This window comes from Coregonus clupeaformis, chromosome 12 (assembly GCF_020615455.1).
Source record: "Coregonus clupeaformis isolate EN_2021a chromosome 12, ASM2061545v1, whole genome shotgun sequence".
Classification (NCBI taxonomy): Eukaryota; Metazoa; Chordata; class Actinopteri; order Salmoniformes; family Salmonidae; genus Coregonus; species Coregonus clupeaformis.
This window is the reverse complement of record NC_059203.1, coordinates 26080206-26102302: the sequence shown is the minus strand read 5'-3', so window position 1 is coordinate 26102302 and position 22097 is coordinate 26080206. Positions and strand designations below refer to the sequence as shown.

The following is a 22097-nucleotide window of genomic DNA, read 5'->3' as shown; positions in this document are numbered from 1 at the left end:
AACATTTCCTGTCCACAGGACATTATGTTTTTGTTTATTTTCCAGCCATTTTAGTGGGAAATATGGCCGATATGGGGGTTCCCAGATAAAGATGAATTGACTTGCTTTGATTGAACTGAACTAGGCGTTTTCTCTGAATACAGGGTTTGAGGTCCTTGCCTCGTCTATCTAGGCCACCAGAGGGCGGCTGTGGTCTCTTCAATCTGCAGAGCATTAATGAATAACGGGCATGCAAGTTTGAGCCAGACAGACACTCAAAATTGTACACCAGGACGGACCAGCCGACGGATGGAAGTTTGGACACTCTTTTAAAACTATTTGTGGATATATTAGACTTAATCTTTTTATACAGACTGGAATGATCCTTTTTAAACTAGCTCAACACTTGCAGAATATAGAACTACTTTGCTCTGAGCATTCTATCAAGGTAAAAGACAATCATATTTAAACTCTGAAAATGACTCCTCTTTTTGCTTTGTTGCTACTTTTCCTGAGCGCTGCGGAGCCCCGACATGTCGGTCCTGGTTACACAGTGCTGAGGACTCAGAAGAGGGACGGGGCTGCAGGTGCACTGACCAAGGGGACCGGGGAGTCAGACTCAGGGGTGAATCTGAATCAGATTGGAGGTGATATGGGATATATAGAACCCCTGATGCATGAATCAGACGCTAACCAAAAGAGAATCCCCCGGGGCGCCAAGGATGGGAGCTCGAGGAAACGGGACCAGCAGTCTCCCCACAGCTACCAACACCCCAGACCGTATGAACCGGAAGGCTACTTCACCACGCCCAAGGGCCCACACCTGGCCAACAGCACCTCGGACAGGGACGGCAGATCCCGGGGAAACTCTTCCAAGAGCTCGGTGCTGCTCCACAACCCGCTCTACCCGGTAACCGACAGCTCATACGGGGCTTACGCAGTGATGCTACTCGCCCTCATCCTATTCGCCATGGGCATCGTTGGTAACCTCGCGCTCATGTGTATCGTTTGGCACAATTATTACCTGAAGAGCGCGTGGAACTGCATCCTGGCCAGCCTGGCATTCTGGGACTTCCTCGTGCTCTTTTTCTGTCTGCCCGTGGTCGTCTTCAACGAGCTCACCAAGAGACGGTTGCTAGGGGACCTGTCCTGTCGGATCGTGCCCTACATGGAGGTAAAAAGTTCACATTGAACGTCCACGCACGTGAGGACATTTCGGCCGTGTGCATTAACAAGCCAAAGAGATGCACCTGTTGCGTCACGCGCAGGTGTCCCGTTATTTCTGCATCACACCTCTAGCTTTCCTCGTTCTCCCATTATTTAATAGTAGGCCAGTCATACACACAAGTTATCATACTTTGTAATTAATAAAAATGATTATACCTACACATATAGGGACGACAGGATGGTGGTTATAACCTACTATTCATATATTTTTGAATATCCTCCCTGTGTGAGTGCACTGGGGACTCTGCCATTAGGGCTGGAATAGTGCACTTGCAGGGTTGATGGTGCAAGCCCTGCTCTGGCTGTTCCCTTAGTCTGGGTATTTCCAATATATTTCAGACTCAACCTGTACTTAAATCACTATGATGTGTGTGTTTTATAGTTGTAATTACACTATGTGCACCACCGTGTATATAGCTGTCTTCATACCGCCCCAGTCTGCCAGCCACCTCTGTGTTATGGTAGTTAGCCTACTGTTATGCTAACGAGCGCATCACGTTAACTCTGTGTTATGGTAGTTCGCCAATTGTTATGCTAACGAGCGCCTCACATTAATTGTCTGGCGGGTGTGTGTAATTAATTGAGGTTCTTAGGAACTCTTATCGAGGAGGGGATCTGGGTCAGACAGACCGTTCTAATGCTAGTCTATATGCTCTTTTCAATCTGGCTGAATAGGTTAATTTGCATATTCCTAGGGGCATTTATTTGGAGCAGTAGTGTTTCCCAAAGTTTTTTTCTTGAGCATCTTCTATTGAAACCAGTGTCACTCAATCCCATTCCTTCTCCTTCTCTCCTTTCCCCTGTCCGCTTCTTTTCTGTCCTTCTTTGCCCTCACCTGTCTCGCCCATCTTCCCTCTCTGCCTTCTTCCCCTCCCTTTCTCCCCCTCTCCCTCCAGGTGACCTCTCTGGGAGTAGCTACATTCAGCCTGTGTGCGTTGAGCATCGACCGGTTCCACGCAGCGACCAGCCCCCAGCCCCAGGCCCCGCGGGTGGAGCCCTGCCAGTCCATCCTGGCCAAGCTGTCTGTGGTCTGGATCGGCTCCATGGTCCTGGCTGCTCCAGAGCTGCTGCTGTGGCAGCTCACCCAGGAGGTCTCCGTCCAGCCAGGGGGCTATGTGGTGGACCTGTGTGTCCGGAGGCCCTCCCTGAGCCTGCCTGAGTCGGTCTACTCCCTGGTGCTGACCTACCACGAGGCCCACATGTGGTGGTACTTCGGCTGCTACTTCTGCCTGCCGCTCCTCTTCACCCTCGCCTGCCAGCTGGTGACAAGACACGTTGTCGCTGAGGAGGCACGGACAAAACAGGGGAGCAGCACAGTAGTAGGAGGAAAAGGAGTACGCCCTTCCTCCTCTTTCTCTTCGTCGTCCTCCTCCTCCTCTCCCAAGAAGCAGCAGCTGAAGAGAGACCGTAGGTTGAGTTCTACAGTCGTGGCGTTGGCCATCGTTTATGCCGTGTGTAACCTGCCCGAGAACGTCTGTAACATCGCCCTGGCCTATGTCGCCAACCCCGTCTCCACGACGACTGAGGCCCTGCTGGCTCTGATTGGCCAGTTCCTGTTGTTTGTCCGTTGCTCGGCGACGCCGGTGTTGTTCCTGTGTCTGTGTCGTTCTCTGGGCCAAGCCTTCATGGACTGTTGCTGTTGTTGCTGTGAGGAGTGTCTACCCAATGGAGCCTCTTCATCATCATCATCCTCCACTACCGCCACCACAGTCTCCACCTACCCCTCCTCCCTTTCATCCCCATCATCACTCTCTCCATCCTCCACCAAGGAGGAGAAGCTGAAGATTGTGTCTGGAACCATACCAGCCATCTTCTATGACAAGGCCAAAGACAGCTCCTCTCTCATGGCCATCGGAACACCCTGCTGAGACCCTCTCTCTGCCTTCTCCCTGCCCAGCCAGGAGTCACCTCATTGGGGAACAGAGCGACCATGCTACCCTTGGACCTCAAGAACCCAGCTCTCTTACCCCAACATCTCTCTGCCCACACTGGCTGTGCTGGGCATTGAACTGAATGAAGATAAAGGATCTCTATAATGCTGGGTCCGTAGAGAGACACTTATTTTACCTTTATTTTACCAAGAAGACTCTTGAGATTAAAGGTAGACTCAGCACTATGTACATCCTGCTTAAAGACACCTCTTGAGATTAAGGTCATTTGTTTTGAGAGACTTGTGGTTACAGACAGACTACTGAATAAACTCTTGGCTAGGGCTTTGGTTGTCTTCTATCCCTCCTAGCTGTGAGATAAGTTATGAAGATCATTACAGATGGTCCATTATGACGAGACAACATATCAATTGTAGTGGCACAGCTGAATGCTAGGAGAGATCCAGAGCTGAATCCACTGACATGAACTTTTCTTGACTTTTTTGTACTAGTTATATTATATATATATATTTTTTTTAATACTCAATTATCCAGACAAAAAAAGCAAACAATTATCTTAGCTGTGAATTATGGTCTGGATTCTTGGTGTGTTTTCTAATTTCCTGTGTTTTATTAGTGGAGATTAACAACAGAAAGAGCTATTGAGGGATCCTCTGTCTTTTCTGTGGGCTAATTGTTCTCTCTCTAACTCCCCTCTAACCCCCTGGCCTGCACTCCGTCTCACAGTGATCTACAAGGGAAGGAATGTGGTCGAATGGTACCCTTCAAACACACATCATAACCCCCACCACCGCTGGTGACTGACTGTTTACATGTGGAGTAAATATTCCTTGTCATTATCTGAGTAAATAACAACCACTACAGTGTAGTCTTCCTACGATTTCTCCAGAAATTGGGTGCAAATCAACTGTCTGGTGTGTTAAGAATTCACTGTTGTGTTGTTGTATTTTTGTGTAGCTCAGGGTTTTCTCAACATATTGCACCTCAAGAACCATGCTATTGCTGAACATCTTCTGCAGAGCTACTAACATTGCTCAGGGCCCGTATCCACAAAGTGTCTCAGAGTAGGAGTGCTGATCTTGGATTAGTTTAGCCTTTTAGATCATAATTGGCCCAGCGTCGTCCAGGGTAGGGGAGGGAATGGCCGGCAGGGATGTAGCTCAGTTGATAGAGCATGGCGTTTGCAACGCCAGGGTTGTGGGTTCGATTCCCACGGGGGGCCAGTATAAAAAATATATATGTATTCACTAACTGTAAGTCGCTCTGGATAAGAGCGTCTGCTAAATGACTAAAATGTAAATGTAAATAATGAATAATATTATATGGCCTGATCCTAGGTCAGCACTCCAATCTGAGACGCTTTGTGGATACGGGCCCAGATCCTAACACCACATCTATTCTACAGATAAACATTATTAATTATTATTAAAAGCTTTTAATGTAACCACTAGTCCACACAATGGCTCGTGTCAATATGTTGATAGAAGTCGAGATAGAACCTAACCAATCCCTATAAAAATTGTGAATCTGTGTACAGTACAATCTGACTGATACAATGCTGATATATTGTGTTTTACTGTCATGTGACACAACAGTGGAACATTTTGACCTGCTCAGATATCAGGACCCAATGAACAACTTTCATTGTCCTCAATATTACCGTGTACATGTATACAATCTGTACTTCTTCGGATAACTTTCCTTCCTCAAAAAGAGATCAGTCAAATCATATGAATGTAGTAAAAAATGATCAATAAATCCATTGTTAGTTTTGGGGGGAATTGGTATGTATTCTCTTGTATTGTGAATATACTGTAATTATGTCTGGTTTGAATTTAACATAGTGTATCTGAGATAGTATTTAGTATCGGAACTGACTGTATTTCAGATGTTTTGTCTTTTTTATTCAGTTGTACCCAATAAACACTGAGACAGTGTCTGTGGTCTTGTTTTTCACTGGAAAATAAATAATGGCTGAGGGAAAGCATGCATCTATCAGTGCATGAACAAGTCAGTGTCAAGTTAAAGAGACCACCATGTCTGCCCACACACAATGCACACACGCATACACATTCTCTCTAACAGACACACATACTCATCCGTCATCCCACTCGCACAAACACACACTCACAGCAGAGGGGATATTGACCGTGAGGATTTTTCGTCTGGTTGCCCCTGTCCTGTGTGTTGCGTCTCTGCTCCCTGAGCTGAAATATTTGTTCTCCCACTTAGTTCTGCCTGGGCCTGAGAGAGGGACTCTCATAAGAAGAGCATTGTTCCTCAGTCCTCTCCCCTCTCCCCAGCCCCAGCCCCAGCTCCAGCCCCAGCCCCCTCACTGCATATCAATGGCCAGCCACCGGGAGAGTTGCCAAGCTACCGTCACATTCAAGTCCCCCTCACAGTCACCAAACAGAAGCAAGAGAGAGAGACGAGAGGAGAGTGGGAAGAAAGAGGGGGAAGAGGGCAGTAGAAGAGGGCACTAGGCAACCAAAACAACCCGCACTTTCCCAAACCCTTCAGTTCCCCTGTGGTTTCCATGACAATGGATGAGGGGCCTTTTTTGTCTGGTCTCTCGTTTGTTCAGGCCAGACGCTCAGTACTGCCCCATACACCAGTCCTCGCCTCATGTACGTTGCTGCACATTCAATTATATTCTGCCTACCAAGCCACCATTGAGTGTCTGAGGCTGCATAATGGGAAGGTTCATTAAAATGAGAGGCCTCTCAGACTGCTTACATTTCTCATCAGACAAGGTTTTAAAACCTGATCTGCATTTGAGATGAAGTGAGGTGGGTTTGAAGTGACTCTTGAAGTAGGTTAAGGTGCCAAAGCGCAGCAATGAATACCTGGCCAGGAGGAGGGCACAGTTATTTAAACTGTGATCCACATAAAGCTGTTGGAGTGTTCTGGTGACCCACCAAGTGAACAGGTTCTAGCCAGCTAGGAGCCAGTCTGCATGGGAAACAGCTTGGGAAAACAATATGGAGATGGTTCCTCCTAGCTCTCCAATAGCTCAGAGTAGAGATTCCACCATAGAGCTTTCATCTAATCAGTGCTTTCAGATTAGCAAGGGTACGAAAGAAGAGCATGGTTTCAGTACAGACTTCTGAAATTGAATAGCCTAACAGGACAGGACAGGTGAAAGCATGGTGGGATGCCAACTGTCAATGTGCTTTCCCCTGTCCAGCTCTTTCTCGTCAGTGCAGATTAAGGAAAGGAGATTAGAAGAGAGAAACGGTTTAGACCATTGAGATGCAGTCAGTGTGGAAATGTGCCATCTGTGTTTAGAAAGGCCACAGATCCCCACTGTATCACAATAAGGCTGCTTCTCAGCTCTGAAGGGAGAGATTGTGACTGAGACACGTTCAATAACACAAGCTGTCTATGAAGTTAAAGCGGGGTCTTTGTTGGGACACACATCTGTCCACTTATTTATGGTCCTACTCACATGTGTATGTATTTTTGGCAAGTTTATGTACATTTATTCATAGTCGTGAGAGAGAACGGATGGGAGACAATAATATATAGAGTGAGAGGGAGAAAAAGATGGAAACAGAGAGCGCAAGAGTGTGTGTGTGTGTATGTGTGCTCAGCCTCCCCCTATGTGTACTGACAGTGTTAAGGCCCTCTGTTTGTCATGTTCCCTCCAGGCTCAGCAGGCTCAGGAAATACATCCTCTGATCAGAGCCCTATCTACACGTTGCCATGGCTACAGCCTAGCAGCCAGCTCCAGAACGCTGGAGAATGCCAACAGAACCAGTTCTGGGGGTCCAGTGCTCTGCAAGCCTGGGGATAGAATCCTGCAGAGAACCCTGGACCCAGTTCCCAGAGGGGGCAGAGGTTCTGGACTTCTCCGTCTCCATGTGTCCCTTCTGTCAGCAGAACACAGAACCAGCCCAGTCCGCTCTGTCACTGTCCTGTCATTGTCACGGCTGGGGGTGGAACCGGACCAGAGTCCGGACAGCAGGGGGGAACTATATGTGAGTGACTGGGGTTGTTTTTCACTTAGGACTAGTACCAGTGACGGACCACCACAGGACACTTCCTCTGTGAGGGTGTTTGGCTTTGGTTTTAAGGGACATGGGAAACATCAATAAACCTCTGAAGACAACACTGAGATCCCTTACTATCCCAGTTCAAACAGTTATTTCACTGGCTCTATTCACTGGTTCACAGGTTTACATAGTAAGGCCTCGGAAAACCAACATCTATTGAGAGAAAATCCAACAAACAGGCCTTTTAAGATTAGACTGTTGTGGATTAAATGGTGAACAAGTGACATGTTTTCTTTGCTAAATGCCTCTACAAGGCATCTCATCAGCACCCATCTGTGTCGGACATTTGTAATCTTGATGTTCCTTCATTCTCTTGCTCTTGGTTCCAGTGCCAACTAGGCTGGACCCATAAACACTACTTAATGAGTTTGGTGAGTCTATTATGTATGTGAATGTGAGAGAGAGAGAAAGAGAGAAAGAGAGCGCGAGAGAGAAAGTCAGAGAGACAGAGCGAGAAAGAGAGAGAGAGAGAGAGAGAGAGAGAGAGCGAGAGAGAGAGAGAGAGAGAGAGAGAGAGAGAGAGAGAGAGAGGGAGAGACATGTTTTCTATTGGCAGTAGTACTGTAGACTACTTTATCACTGACCTCAACCCAGAGTCTCTCAGAGCGTTCACAGTCAGCCCACTGACAGCCCTAACACAGACCATAGCAAAATCACAGTCTACTTGAACAGAGCAATACTCAATCATGAGGCATCAAAGCCAAAGGAACTGAATAACATTAAGAATGCTATAGATGGAAGGAAAGTAGTGTCAAAACCTACCAAAAAAATATTAGGCAATAACAAATTCAATCAATCAATCAATCAATTTTATTTTATATAGCCCTTCTTACATCAGCTAATATCTCGAAGTGCTGTACAGAAACCCAGCCTAAAACCCCAAACAGCTAGTAATGCAGGTGTAGAAGCACGGTGGCTAGGAAAAACTCCCTAGAAAGGCGAAAGCCTAGGAAGAAACCTAGAGAGGAACCAGGCTATGAGGGGTGGCCAGTCCTCTTCTGGCTGTGCCGGGTGGAGATTATAACAGAACCATGCCAAGATGTTCAAAAATGTTCATAAGTGACAAGCATGGTCAAATAATAATCAGGAATAAATCTCAGTTGGCTTTTCATAGCCGATCATTAAGAGTTGAAAACAGCAGGTCTGGGACAGGTAGGGGTTCCATAACCGCAGGCAGAACAGTTGAAACTGGAATAGCAGCAAGGCCAGGCGGACTGGGGACAGCAAGGAGTCACCACGGCCGGTAGTCCCGACGTATGGTCCTAGGGCTCAGGTCTCTCAGTTGGCTTTTCATAGCCGATCATTAAAGAGTTGAAAACAGCAGGTCTGGGACAGGTAGGGGTTTCGTAGCCGCAGGCAGAACAGTTGAAACTGGAATAGCAGCAAGGCCAGGCGGACTGGGGACAGCAAGGTGTCATCATGCCCGGTAGTCCTGACGTATGGTCCTAGGGCTCAGGTTCTCAGAGAGAAAGAGAGAACGAGAAAATTAAATCCCTTTTAGACAACTTCCTGGACAAAAAGTTCCACTGTAATAGTGAAGGTGTAAACTTGACTGTAGAAAACCTAAACAGTATATTTGACCTCTCAGCTTCCCTATCAAATCGAAAAATCTCTAACAGAAAACCGAAGAAAAGTAACAACAATGACAAATGGTTTGATGAAGAATGCAAAAACCTAAAAAATAAATTGAGAAACCTATCCAACCAAAAACATAGAGACCCAGAAAACCTGAGCCTTCACTATGGTGAATCACTAAAACAATACAGAAATACACTACGGAAAAAGAACGAACAGCATGTCAGAAATCAGCTCAATGTAATTGAAAAATCCATAGACTAACCACTTCTGTGGAAAATTGGAAAACACTAAACAAACAACAACACAAAGAGCTATCTATCCAAAACGGAGATGTATGGGTAAACCACTTCTCCAATCGTTTTGGCCCTATAACAAAGAACAAACAGCACAGAAATATACATGATCAAATACAAATCTTAGAATCAACTATTAAAGACTACCAGAACCCAATTACATTGAATGAACTACAGGACAAAACACAAACCCTCCAACCCAAAAAGGCCTGTGGTGTTGATGGTATCCTCAATGAAATGATAAAATATACAGACCACAAATTCCAATTGGCTATACTTAAACTCTTTAACATCATCCTTAGCTCTGGCATCTTCCTCAATATTTGGAACCAAGGACTGATCACCCCAATCCACAAAAGTGGAGACAAATTTGACCCCAATAACTACCGTGGGATATGCGTCAACAGCAACCTTGGGAAAATCCTCTGCATTATCATTAACAGCAGACTAGTTCATTTCCTCAGTGAAAACAATGTACTGAACAAATGTCAAATGGCTTTTTACCAAATTACCGTACGACAGACCACGTATTCACCCTGCACACCCTAATTGACAAACAAACAAACCAAAACAAAGGCAAAGTCTTCTCATGCTTTGTTGATTTCAAAAAAGCTTTTAACTCAATTTGGCATGAGGGTCTGCTATACAAATTGATGGAAAGTGGGGTTGGGGGAAAAACATACGACATTATATAATCCATGTACACAATTGGCAAAAAACACACACATTACTTTCCACAGGGCCGTGGGGTGAGACGGGATGCAGTTTAAGCCCCACCCTCTTCAACATACATATCAACGAATTGGTGAGGGCACTAGAACAGTCTGCAGCACCCGGCCTCACCCTACTAGAATCTGAAGCCAAATATCTACTGTTTGCTGATGATCTGGTGCTTCTGTCACCAACCAAGGAGGGCCTACAGTAGCACCTAGATCTTCTGCACAGATTCTGTCAGACCTGGGCCCTGACAGTTAATCTCAGTAAGACAAAAATAATGGTGTTCCAAAAACGGTCCAGTTGCCAGCACCACAAATACAAATTCCATCTAGACACCGTTGCCCTAGAGCACACAAAAAACTATACATACCTCGGCCTAAACATCAGCGCCACAGGTAACTTCCACAAAGCTGTGAACGATCTGAGAGACAAGGCAAGAAGGGCCTTCTATGCCATCAAAAGGAACATAACATTCGACATACCAATTAGGATCTGGCTAAAAATACTTGACTCAGTTATAGAACCCATTGCCCTTTATGGTTGTGAGGTCTGGGGTCCGCTCACCAACCAAGAATTCACAAAATGGGACAAACACCAAATTGAGACTCTGCATGCAGAATTCTGCAGAAATACCCTCAGTGTACAATGAAAAACACAAAATAATGCATGCAGAGCAGAATTAGGCCGATACCCGCTAATTATCACTAGTGGCCGGGGACTTTAATGCAGGGAAACTTAAATCCGTTCTACCTAATTTCTACCAGCATGTTAAATGTGCAACCAGAGTAAAAAAAAACTCTAGACCACCTTTACTCCACACACAGAGACGCATACAAAGCTCTCCCTCGCCCTCCATTTGGCAAATCTGAGCATAACTATATCCTCCTGATTCCTGCTTATAAGCAAAAACTAAAGCAGGACGCACCAGTGACTCGGTTAATAAAAAAAGTGGTCAGATGACGCAGATGCTAAGCTACAGGCCTGTTTTGCTAGCACAGACTGGAACATGTTCCGGGATTCTTCAGATAGCATTGAGGAGTACACCACATCAGTCACTGGCTTCATCAATAAGTGTATTGATGACGTCGTCCCCACAGTGACCGTACGTACATACCCCAACCAGAAGCCATGGATTACAGGCAACATCCGCACTGAGCTAAAGGGTAGAGCTGCCGCTTTCAAGGAGCGGGACTCTAACCCGGACGCATATAAGAAATCCCACTATGCCCTCCGACGAACCATCAAACAGGCAAAGAGTCAATACAGGACTAAGATTGAATCGTACTACACCGGCTCTGACGCTCGTCGGATGTGGCAGGGCTTGAAAACTATTACAGACTACAAAGGGAAGCACAGCCACGAGCTGCCCAGTGACACAAGCCTACCAGACGAGCTAAATCACTTCTATGCTCGCTTCGAGGCAAGCAACACTGAAGCATGCATGAGAGCACCAGCTGTTCCGGATGACTATGTGATCACGCTGTGTGTAGCCGATGTGAGTAAGACTTTTAAGCAGGTCAACATTCACAAGGCCGCAGGGCCAGACGGATTACCAGGACGTGTACTCCGAGCATGTGCTGACCAACTGGCAAGTGTCTTCACCGACATTTTCAACATGTCCCTGACTGAGTCTGTAATACCAACATGTTTCAAGCAGACCACCATAGTCCCCGTGCCCAAGGACACTAAGATAACCTGCCTAAATGACTACCGACCCGTAGCACTGATGTCTGTAGCCATGAAGTGCTTTGAAAGGCTGGTCATGGCTCACATCAACACCATTATCCCAGAAACCCTAGACCCACTCCAATTTGCATACCGCCCCAACAGATCCACAGATGATGCAATCTCTATTGCACTCCACACTGCCCTTTCCCACCTGGACAAGAGGAACACCTACGTGAGAATGCTATTCATTGACTACAGCTCAGCGTTCAACACCATAGTGCCCTCAAAGCTCATCACTAAGCTAAGGATCCTGGGACTAAACACCTCCCTCTGCAACTGGATCCTGGACTTCCTGACGGGCTGCCCCCAGGTGGTAAGGGTAGGTAACAACACATCCGCCACGCTGATCCTCAACACAGGGGCCCCTCAGGGGTGCGTACTCAGTCCCCTCCTGTACTCCCTGTTCACCCATGACTGCATGGCCAGGCACGACTCCAACACCATCATTAAGTTTTCCGACGACACAACTGTGGGAGGCCTGATCACCGACAACGATGAGACAGCCTATAGGGAGGAGGTCAGAGAGCTGGCCGTGTGGTGCCAGGATAACAACCTCTCCCTCAACATGACCAAGACAAAGGAGATGATTGTGGACTACAGGGAAAAAAAAAGAGAACTGAGCACGCCCCCATTCTCATCGACGGGGCTGTAGTGGAACAGGTTGAGAGCTTCAAGTTCCTTGGTGTCCACATCACCAACAAACTATCATGGTCCAAACACACCAAGACAGTCGTGAAGAGGGCACGACAAAGCCTATTCCCCCTCAGGAGACTGAAAAGATTTGGCCTGGGTCCTCAGATCCTCAAAAAGTTCTACAGCTGCACCTTCAAGAGCATCCTGACTGGTTGCATCACAGCCTGGTATGGCAACTGCTCGGCCTCTGACCGCAAGGCACTACAGAGGGTAGTGCGTACGGCCCAGTACATCACTGGGGCCAAGCATCCTGCCATCCAGGACCTCTATACCAGGCGGTGTCAGAGGAAGGCCCTCAAAATTGTCAAAGACTCCAGCCACCCTAGTCATAGACTGTTCTCTCTGCTACCGCACGGCAAATGGTACCGGAGCGCCAAGTTTAGGTCCAAAAGGCTTCTCAACAGCTTCTACCCCCAAGCCATAAGACTCATGAACAGCTAATCATGGCTACCCGGACTATTTTCACCACCACCCCATATTTTTACGCTGCTGCTACTCTGTTAATTATTTATGCATAGTCACTTTAACTCTACCCACATGTACATATTACCTCAACTACCTCAACTAGCCGGTGCCTCCGCACATTGACTCTGCACCGGTATCCCTTGTATATAGCCTCCCTACTGTTATTTTATTTTACTTCTGCTCTTTTTTTCTCAACACTTTTTTGTTGTTGTTGTTTTATTTTACTTTTTTATTAAGAAATAAATGCATTGTTGGTTAAGGGCTGTAAGTAAGCATTTCACGGTAATGTCTACACCTGTTGTATTCGGCGCATGTGGCAAATACATTTTGATTTGATTATCAAAATCCAGAAAAGAGCCGTTAAATTCTATAACCACTTAAAAGGAAGTGATTCCCAAACCTTCCATAACAAAGCCATCACATACAGAGAGATGAACTTGGAGAAGAGTTCCCTAAGCAAGCTGGTCCTGGGGCTCTGTTCACAAACACAAACAGACCCCACAGAGCCCCAGGACAACTACACAATTCGACCCACCCAAATCATGAGAAAACAAAAAGAGAATTACTTGACACATTGGAAAGAAATAACAAAAAAACAGAGCAAACTACTGACAACTGTGACTGACCCAAACTTAAGGAAAGCTTTGACTATGTACAGACTCAGTGAGCATAGCCTTGCTATTGAGAAAGGCCGCCGTAGGCAGACCTGGCTCTCAAGAGAAGACAGGCTATGCACACACTGCCCACAAAATGAGGTAGAAACTGAGCTGCACTTCCTAACTTCCTGCCAAATGTATGACCATATTAGAGACACATATTTCCCTCAGATTACACAGGTCCACAAAGAATTCGAAAACAAACCCAATTTTGATAAACCCCCTTATCTACTGGGTGAAATACCACAGTGTGCCATCACAGCAGCAATATTTGTGACCTGTTGCCACAAGAAAGGGGCAACCAGTGAAGAACAAACACCATTGTAAATACAACCCATATTTATGTTTATTTATTTTCCCATTTGTACTTTAACTATTTGCACATTGTTACAACACTGTATATAGACATAATATTACATTTGAAATGCCTTTATTCTTTTGGAACTTCTGAGTGTAATGTTTACTGTTAATATTTATTGTTTATTTCACTTTTGTTTACTATCTACTTCATATGCTTTGGTAATGTTAACATGTGTTTCCCATGCCAATAAAGCCCTTAAATTGAATTGAATTGAGAGAGAGAGAGAGAGAGAGAGAGAGAGAGAGAGAGAGAGAGAGAGAGAGAGAGAGAGAGAGAGAGAGAGATAGAGATAGAGAGAGAGTCAGAGAGAGACAGAGTCAGAGAGACAGGGAGAGACAAAGAGAGAGAGAGAAAAAGAGTGAGTGTTTAATGAACAAAGTTCAAGGATGAGAAGAGAGAGTTCCACCCATATGACTTTTCCCAAGCCTCTCCCTCCCCTAATCACGCTGCCTCTCCATCTGAAACCTGATCCTATACCTCCTCCTGCTGGCTCTAGTGGAGAATTACATCCATTGCGCAGTAAAATAACTGTTCTCATCTGTGCAACACATACTGTTGGCTACTGGACAAGTGAAAGCAAATGTAACTGTACTTACCATGGAAAATATATTCCGACAAAGAAACTCCAGATTCATTTGTAGAGGGTCTGCACTCAAAAAATAAGTTGTAAGTTCCCTGCAGTCGAAAAGATGACAAATAGTTTAATCTTGTTGCAAACATATAATACAATATAGTCATATGGCGGGGACTAATGTGCAGATAATGTTGTGTTTCTGTTAAACAGAATAAATAAAAGGGAAACAGGAGGAAACGGTTAAATTTGTCACAGGCGTCTTCCTCTGTTGTTAGGGGAGACACAAACTGTCCTTTTTCACGCTCAACAGTTTCCCGTGTGTATCAAGAATGATCCACCACCCAAAGGACATCCAGCCATCTTGACACAACTGGGGGAAGCATTGGAGTCAACATGGGCCAGCATCCTTGTGGAACACTTTCGACACCTTGTAGAGTCCATGCCCGACGAATTGAGGCTGTTCTTAGGGCAAAAGGGGGTGCAACTCAATATTAGGAAGGTGTTCCTAATGTTTTGTACACTCTGTGTATAGGGTAAGTGTAAGCCATGAAGGTGTGGTAAGGTGTGGATGGTAAGTATGAAGGTGAATAGGGCTTGAAAGGTGGTGGGATGTAGTGACGTGGGAATTCCCAAACTGGCATAGGTGGTGCTCCATAAACCCCCACAGTATTAACTGCTGTGTGTGGTTGGAATGAAGGCTGGCCTAGGAACTGGTATGTCAGTGGCTGAGTGGGCCTTCGGTCTCATGTAGATCTTCTGACTGGGTAAGTCTGAGGGTCATTTGTTGGGGGGATCAGTGTTAGGCTGTATTCCTGTGTAGGTCGGGTATCTTCTCCTCGGTTGCTCACTGGATCGGACAGTGCTCGCTCAGCAGGCAAGTATTCTTCCACTGATTCTCTCCCCTCAGCTTGTTCCAGGATTTCTCTGGATGCTCTTCTAGGGATTGAATTAATCTGTTGTCTACTGGTAGGTTGTGAGTGTTCTGTTCTCTCTTCTCTCCTTGCAGGTATCCTTAGCCAGCACTGTGTGCTTTCATTTTCAGAGTCTGTTGTATCCCTGTTCTGTGTTGTCTCCCTTCCCCTTCTGACTCTCATGTTTCGGTTTCTCGTCCTTCTCTCTCTGGGTGGTGTCTTCGTTGACTGCAATGCAGCAGGCTGTGCAGGTAAGTCAACAGGTAGGTCGTTAGCAAGGTGGTGCAGGTTTCGATGGAGAGTGTGGATCTTCGTGCCACCAGGCTCTGGACATACTTTGTACACAAGGTTGTCACTCACTTGCTCTTTGACAACATAGATGGTTCTTTCCCAGTAGGACCTTACTTTTCCAGGACCACCTCCTTTCGTTCAGGACTCGATCACCTGGGTGGAGCGCTACACCTTTCATCTGTCGGTCATAGTACAGTGATGTTCTTGAGTGACCCACTCCTGTCAGTTGCTGCAGGGTTTTGATAAGATTGTTCTCAAATTCTCTACCCTGGTCTTGGTGTAGCTTCGAGGGGTATCCAAACCTCTGTATGAAGTAGAGACCTTCACGAAATTGACCTGGGGCTTTCCCATCCGGACCCGATATGCATAAATACATAAAAAAATATATAGGGACCTGTGCCGAATGGACCCGAGGACAACTAGACCCGTTCCATATAGATCTGGTTGGATCCAGACACTGTCCGATCCGAGTGAGAGAAGCAACAGGAAAGTACATTTTGAAGCTACTTTATTAACCAGAGCTGATAAAGCGCGAGGGAGAGGAGGTAAAAAGGTGACGCTCTAGCAGGGGCCGTGCTGTGTGTAGGCTACTGTGAGTGTGAGCGAGTGACCGGTGACATTATTTAGAATTCTGGATCCGGACCTGCTCGGTTCCCGGATCAGGTCTCAGTTATTCGTGTAGAGGTGGAGCCGTGAAGACCTCTAGTATGGTTTCGTTGAAGATTCTTTCAGCCGCTGTTTTACCGGACTTGTTGTTTGTCGGATAAGCCTGGGAGAACCTTGTTAAGTGGTCTACAACCACCAGGATGTATTCAAAACCACCTCTGCTGGGTTCCAGGTGCCACATCTTTCCTTTTTGCTGCTTGACTCCCTTCCCATGTTGCACGGACCATTTCACCTGGCAGCTCTTTGGTGCATTCAGCCACGTACTTGGTGATATCCAGGGGACAACGAGAGAGGGTGTCTGCGTCGACATTGACTTTGCCTGGTCTGTATCTGATATCGAAAAGGAAGTCAGCGAGTTCTCCAACCCATCTGTGGCCCACTGCGTTCAGCTTGGCTGTGCTCATGACATGCAGTACCAGTCAAAAGTTTGGACACACTTACTCATTCAATGGTTTTTCTTTATTTTCACTATTTTCTACATTGTAGAATAATAGTGAAGACATCAAAACTATAAAATAACACATATGGAATCATGTGGTAACCAAAAAAGTGTTAAACAAATCAAAATATATTTTATATTTGAGATTCTTCAAAAAGCCACCCTTTGCTTTGCACACTCTTGGCATTCTCTCAACCAGCTTCACCTGGAATGCTTTTCTAACAGTATTGAAGGAGTTCCCACATATGCTTAGCACTTGTTGGCTGCTTTTCCTTCACTCTGCCATCTGACTCATCCCAAACCATCTCAATTGGGTTGAGGTCGGGGGATTGTAGAGGGAAATGAACCCACAACCCTGGCGTTGCAAGCGCCATGCTCTACCAACTGAGCTACAGGGGACTAAAATAGCCCTTACACAGCCTGTTGAAAAACAAATGATAGTCCCACTAAGCCCAAACCAGATGGGATGACGTATCGCTGCAGAATGCTGTGGTAGCCATGCTGGTTAAGTGTGCCTTGAATTCTAAATAAATCACAGACAGTGTCACCAGGAAAGCACCCCCACACCATAACACCTCCTCCTCCATGCTTTCCGGTGGGAACTACACATGCGGAGATCATCCGTTCACCCACACAGCGTCTCACAAAGACACGGCGGTTGAAACCAAAAATCTCCAATTTGGACTCCAGACCAAAGGACAAATTTCCACCGGTCTACTGTCCATTGCTCGTGTTTCTTGGCTCAAGCAGGTCTCTTCTTCTTATTGGTGTCCTTCAGTAGTGGTTTCTTTGCAGCAATTTGACCACAAAGGCCTGATTCACACAGTCCCCTCTGAACAGTTGATGTTGAGATGTGTCTGTGACTTGAACTCTGTGAAGCATTGATTTGGTCTGCAATTTCTGAGGCTGATAACTCTAATGAACGTATCTTCTGCAGCAGAGGTAACTCTGGGTCTTCCATTCCTATGGTGGTCCTCATGAGAGCCAGTTTCATCATAGCGCTTGATGGTTTTTACAACTGCACTTGAAGAAACTTTCAAAGTTCTTGAAATGTTCCAGATTGACTGACCTAAATGTCTTAAAGTAATGATGGACTGTCGTTTCTCTTTGCTTATTTGAGCTGTTCTTGCCATAATATGGACTTTGCCTTTTACCAAATAGGGCTATCTTCTGTATACCCTTATCCCTTTACCATTATCCAATCGAGTGTCGATGAGCCTCTCAAGGAATGTCTGGTGTTCCTCCGTCCATCTCACTGGAGTTCTGGATAGCAACTGGGTACCTTTCCCCTTCTCCTTGTGTGGCTTAACAGCTGACACTTCTGCTGTGTGACCTTTCACTTGGAGTAGTTCATAGAGGGGTTTTGCTACTCTGGAGAAGTCCTGGATGTAGCTCCGATAGTAGCTTAGGAATCCCAGCAGTTTGCGAACACCTCCGATGGTGTTGGAGGTTTGATCTCTAAGGGCTTGAACTGCCTCCATGTCTTTTGGGTCGATCCTGACTCCATCTGCAGACACTAGTTGTCCCACGTATCTGATCTCCCTCCTAAACAGCTCACACTTGGTTGGTCTTAGCTTCACCACATGGCGTTGTAGTGTTCTCAGAACTCTCCACATTCCCTCAACATGATCTTCAAAGGACTTGAGCTAGCAGAAAACGTCATTCGGATAAGGGATACAGCACTCATCTCACAGTGAGTCCAGCATCTCCTCCATGCTCCTTTGGAATGCTACAGGAGCGTTTGTCAGCCCAAAGGGGATCCTCACCCACTCATAGAATCCCCACGGTGTAATGAAGGCAGTGAGATGGTGGGAGCCTTCAGCCATGAAGCCTTGGTGGTAGGCCTTTCCTTGGTCCAGATACAATAACACTCCAGAAAGCCAAAGTTGGGTTTACAGAGTGGGACATGTTTTATTTCATTCTTCATCTCAAGATAACAATAGCCACATATACAGAGTAGTAGACACTGACAGACAGACAGAGATATTTAGGTAAAGTCACTCGTGTCCTCAGAGAAACCTAGACTTTGTGTTTTATCCGACCATGTCGACCACATCGACAGTTATCAAAGAATACAGTGCCTTGCAAAAGTATTCATCCCCCTTGGCGTTTTTCCTATTTTGTTAAAATTTCAACCTGTAATCTAAATGGATTTTTATTTGGATTTCATGTAATGGACATACACAAAATAGTCCAAATTGGTGAAGTGAAATGAAAAGAATAGCTTGTTTCAAAAAATTCTAAAAAAGTATTAACGGAAAAGTGGTGCGTGCATATGTATTCACCCCCTTTGCTATGAAGCCCCTAAATAAGATCTGATGCAACCAATTACCTTCAGAAGTCACATAATTAGTTAAATAAAGTCCACCTGTGTGCAATCTAAGTGTCACATGATCTCAGTATATATACGCCTGTTCTGAAAGGCCCCAGAGTCTGCAACACCACTAAGCAAGGGGAACCACCAAGCAAGATCAAGGAGCTCTCCAAACAGGTCAGGGACAAAGTTGTGGAGAAGTACAGATCAGGGTTGGGTTATAAAAAAATATCAGAAACTTTGAACATCCCACAGAGCACCATTAAATCCATTATTTAAAAAATGGAAAGAATATGGCACCACAACAAACCTGCCAAGAGAGGGCCGCTCCCCAAAACTCACGGACCAGGCAAGGAGGGCATTAATCAGAGAGGCAACAAAGAGACCAAAGATAACCCTGAAGGAGCTGCAAAGCTCCACAGCGGAGATTGGAGTATCTGTTCATGGGACCACTTTAAGCCGTACACTCCACAGAGCTGGGCTCTACGGAAGAGTGGCCAGAAAAAAAGCCATTGCTTAAAGAAAAAAAATAAGCAAACACATTTGGTGTCAACCAAAAGGCATGTGGGAGACTCCGCAAACATATGGAAGTAGGTACTCTGGTCAGAGGAGACTAAAATTGAGCTTTTTGGCAATCAAGGAAAACGCTATGTCTGGCGCAAACCCAACACCTCGAGAACACCATCCCCACAGTGAAGCATGGTGGTGGCAGCATCATGCTGTGGGGATGTTTTTCATCGGCAGGGACTGGGAAACTGGTCAGAATTGAAGGAATGATGGATGGCGCTAAATACAGGGAAATCCTTGAGGGAAACCTGTTCCAGTCTTCCAGAGATTTGAGACTGGGACGGAAGTTCACCTTCCAGCAGGACAATGACCCTAAGCATACTGCTAAAGCAACACTTGAGTGGTTTAACGGGAAACATTTAAATGTCTTGGAATGGCCTAGTCAAAGCCCAGACCTCAATCCAATTGAGAATCTGTGGTATGACTTAAAGATTGCTGTACACCAGCGGAACCCATCCAACTTGAAGGAGCTGGAGCAGTTTTGCCTTGAAGAATGGGCAAAAATCCCAGTGGCTAGATGTGCCAAGGTTATGGAGACATACCCCAAGAAACTTGCAGCTGTAATTGCTGCAAAAGGTGGCCCTACAATGTATTGACTTTGGGGGGTGAATAGTTATGCACGCTCAAGTTTTCTGTTTTTTTGTCTTATTTCTTGTTTGTTTCACAATAAAAAATATTTTGCATCTTCAAAGTGGTAGGCATGTTGTGTAAATGAAATGATACAAACCCCTCCAAAAATCCATTTTAATTCCAGGTTGTAAGGCAACAAAATAGGAAAAATGCCAAGGGGGGTGAATACTTTCGCAAGCCACTGTAGTTCAATGATGTCGTCAAATTGTGGAATATACAGTGCATTCGGAAAGTATTCAGACCCCTTGACTTTTTCTACATTTTGTTACGTTACAGCTTTATTCTAAAATGGATTACATTAGATTTTTTTTCCCTCATCAATCTACACACAATAGCCTATAATGACAAAGCAAAAACAGGTTTTTAGAAATTTTTGCAAATGTATTACAAATAAAACACCTGAAATATCACATTTACATAAGTATTCAGACCCTTTCCTCAGTACTTTGTTGAAGCACCTTTGCAGCGATTACAGCCTCAATTCTTCTTGGGTATGATGCTACAAGCTTGGCACACCTGTAGTTGGGGAGTTCTCCCATTCTTCTCTGCAGATCCTCTCAAGCTCTGTCAGGTTGGATGGGGAGCGTCGCTGCACAGCTATTTTCAGGTCTCTCCAGAAATATTCGATCAGGTTCAAGTCCAGGCTCTGGCTGGGCCACTCAAGGACATTCAGAGACTTGTCCCGAAGCCACTCCTGCGTTGTCTTGGCTGTGTGCTTAGGATTGTTGTCCTGTTCGCCCCAGTCTGAGGTCCTGAGCGCTCTGGAGTAGGTTTTCATCAAGGATCTCTCTGTACTTTGCCCCATTCATCTTTCCCTCGATCCTGACTAGTCTCCCAGTCCCTGCCGCTGAAAAACATCCCCACAGGATGATGCTGCCACCACTATGCTTCATCGTAGAGATGGTGCCAGGTTTCCTCCAGACGTGATGCCAAAGAGTTCAATCTTGGTTTCATCAGACCAGAGAATCTTGTTTCTCATGGTCTGAGAGTCCTTTAGGTGCCTTTTGGCAAACTCCAAGCGGGCTGTCATGTGCCTTTTACTGAGGAGTGGCTTCCGTCTGGCCACTCTACCATTAAGGCCTGATTGGTGGAGTGCTGCAGAGATGGTTGTCCTTCTGGAAGGTTCTCCCATCTCCACAGAGGAACTCTGGAGCTCTGTGAGAGTGACCATCGGGTTCTTGGTCACCTCCCTGACCAAGGCCCTTCTCCACTGATTGCTCAGTTTGGCCGGGCGGCCAGCTCTAGGAAGAGTCTTGGTGGTTCCAAACTTCTTCCATTTAAGAACGATGGAGGCCACTGTGTTCTTGGGCACCTTCAATGCGGCAGAATTTTTTTGGTACCCTTCCCCAGATCTGTGCCTCGACACAATCCTGTCTCGGAGCTCTACGGACAATTCCTTTGACCTCATGGCTTGGTTTTTGCTTTGACATGCACTGTCAACTGTGGGACCTTGTTTAGACAGGTGTGTGCCTTTCCAAATAATGTCCAATTAATTGAATTTACCACATGTGGACTCCAATCAAGTTTACATTTACATTTACATTTACGTCATTTAGCAGACGCTCTTATCCAGAGCGACTTACAAATAGGTGCATTCACCTTATAGCCAGTGGGATAGCCACTTTACAATGTTTTATTTGTTTATTTTTTTTATTTTTTTCATTTTTTATGTTTTTTTTTTGGGGGGTTGGAGTAAGGGGGGTAGAAGGATTACTTTATCCTATCCCAGGTATTCCTTAAAGAGGTGGGGTTTCAAATGTCTCCGGAAGGTGGTGACTGACTCCGCTGTCCTGGCGTCGTGAGGGGAGCTTGTTCCACCATTGGGGTGCCAGAGCAGCGAACAGTTTTGACTGGGCTGAGCGGGAACTATGCTTCCGCAGAGGTAGGGAGCCAGCAGGCCAGAGGTGGATGAACGCAGTGCCCTCGTTTGGGTGTAGGGACTGATCAGAGCCTGAAGGTACGGAGGTGCCGTTCCCCTCACAGCTCCGTAGGCAAGCACCATGGTCTTGTAGCAGATGCGAGCTTCAACTGGAAGCCAGTGGAGTGTGCGGAGGAGCGGGGTGA

General features: G+C 45.9%; 1 protein-coding gene across 1 annotated transcript; it reads left to right on the top strand.

Moving 5' to 3' along the window:
- Positions 1–247: 247 nt before the first annotated feature.
- LOC121578134 (G-protein coupled receptor 37-like 1) lies at positions 248–4206 on the top strand. Its single transcript, XM_041892255.2, has 2 exons — positions 248–1153; positions 2103–4206. Exons 1-2 carry the CDS (start codon positions 458–460, stop codon positions 3072–3074), a joined length of 1668 nt encoding a protein of 555 aa, XP_041748189.2. The 5' UTR covers positions 248–457; the 3' UTR covers positions 3075–4206.
- The last annotated feature ends 17891 nt before the right edge of the window (positions 4207–22097 follow it).

Excerpts from the sequence above, each read along its gene's own strand:
- LOC121578134 (XM_041892255.2), top strand. The coding sequence starts at position 458 with ATGACTCCTCTTTTTGCTTTGTTGCTACTTTTCCTGAGCGCTGCGGAG. Across the intron at positions 1,154-2,102 it reads GGATCGTGCCCTACATGGAG|GTGACCTCTCTGGGAGTAGC; the intron begins GTAAAAAGTTCA and ends CTCTCCCTCCAG.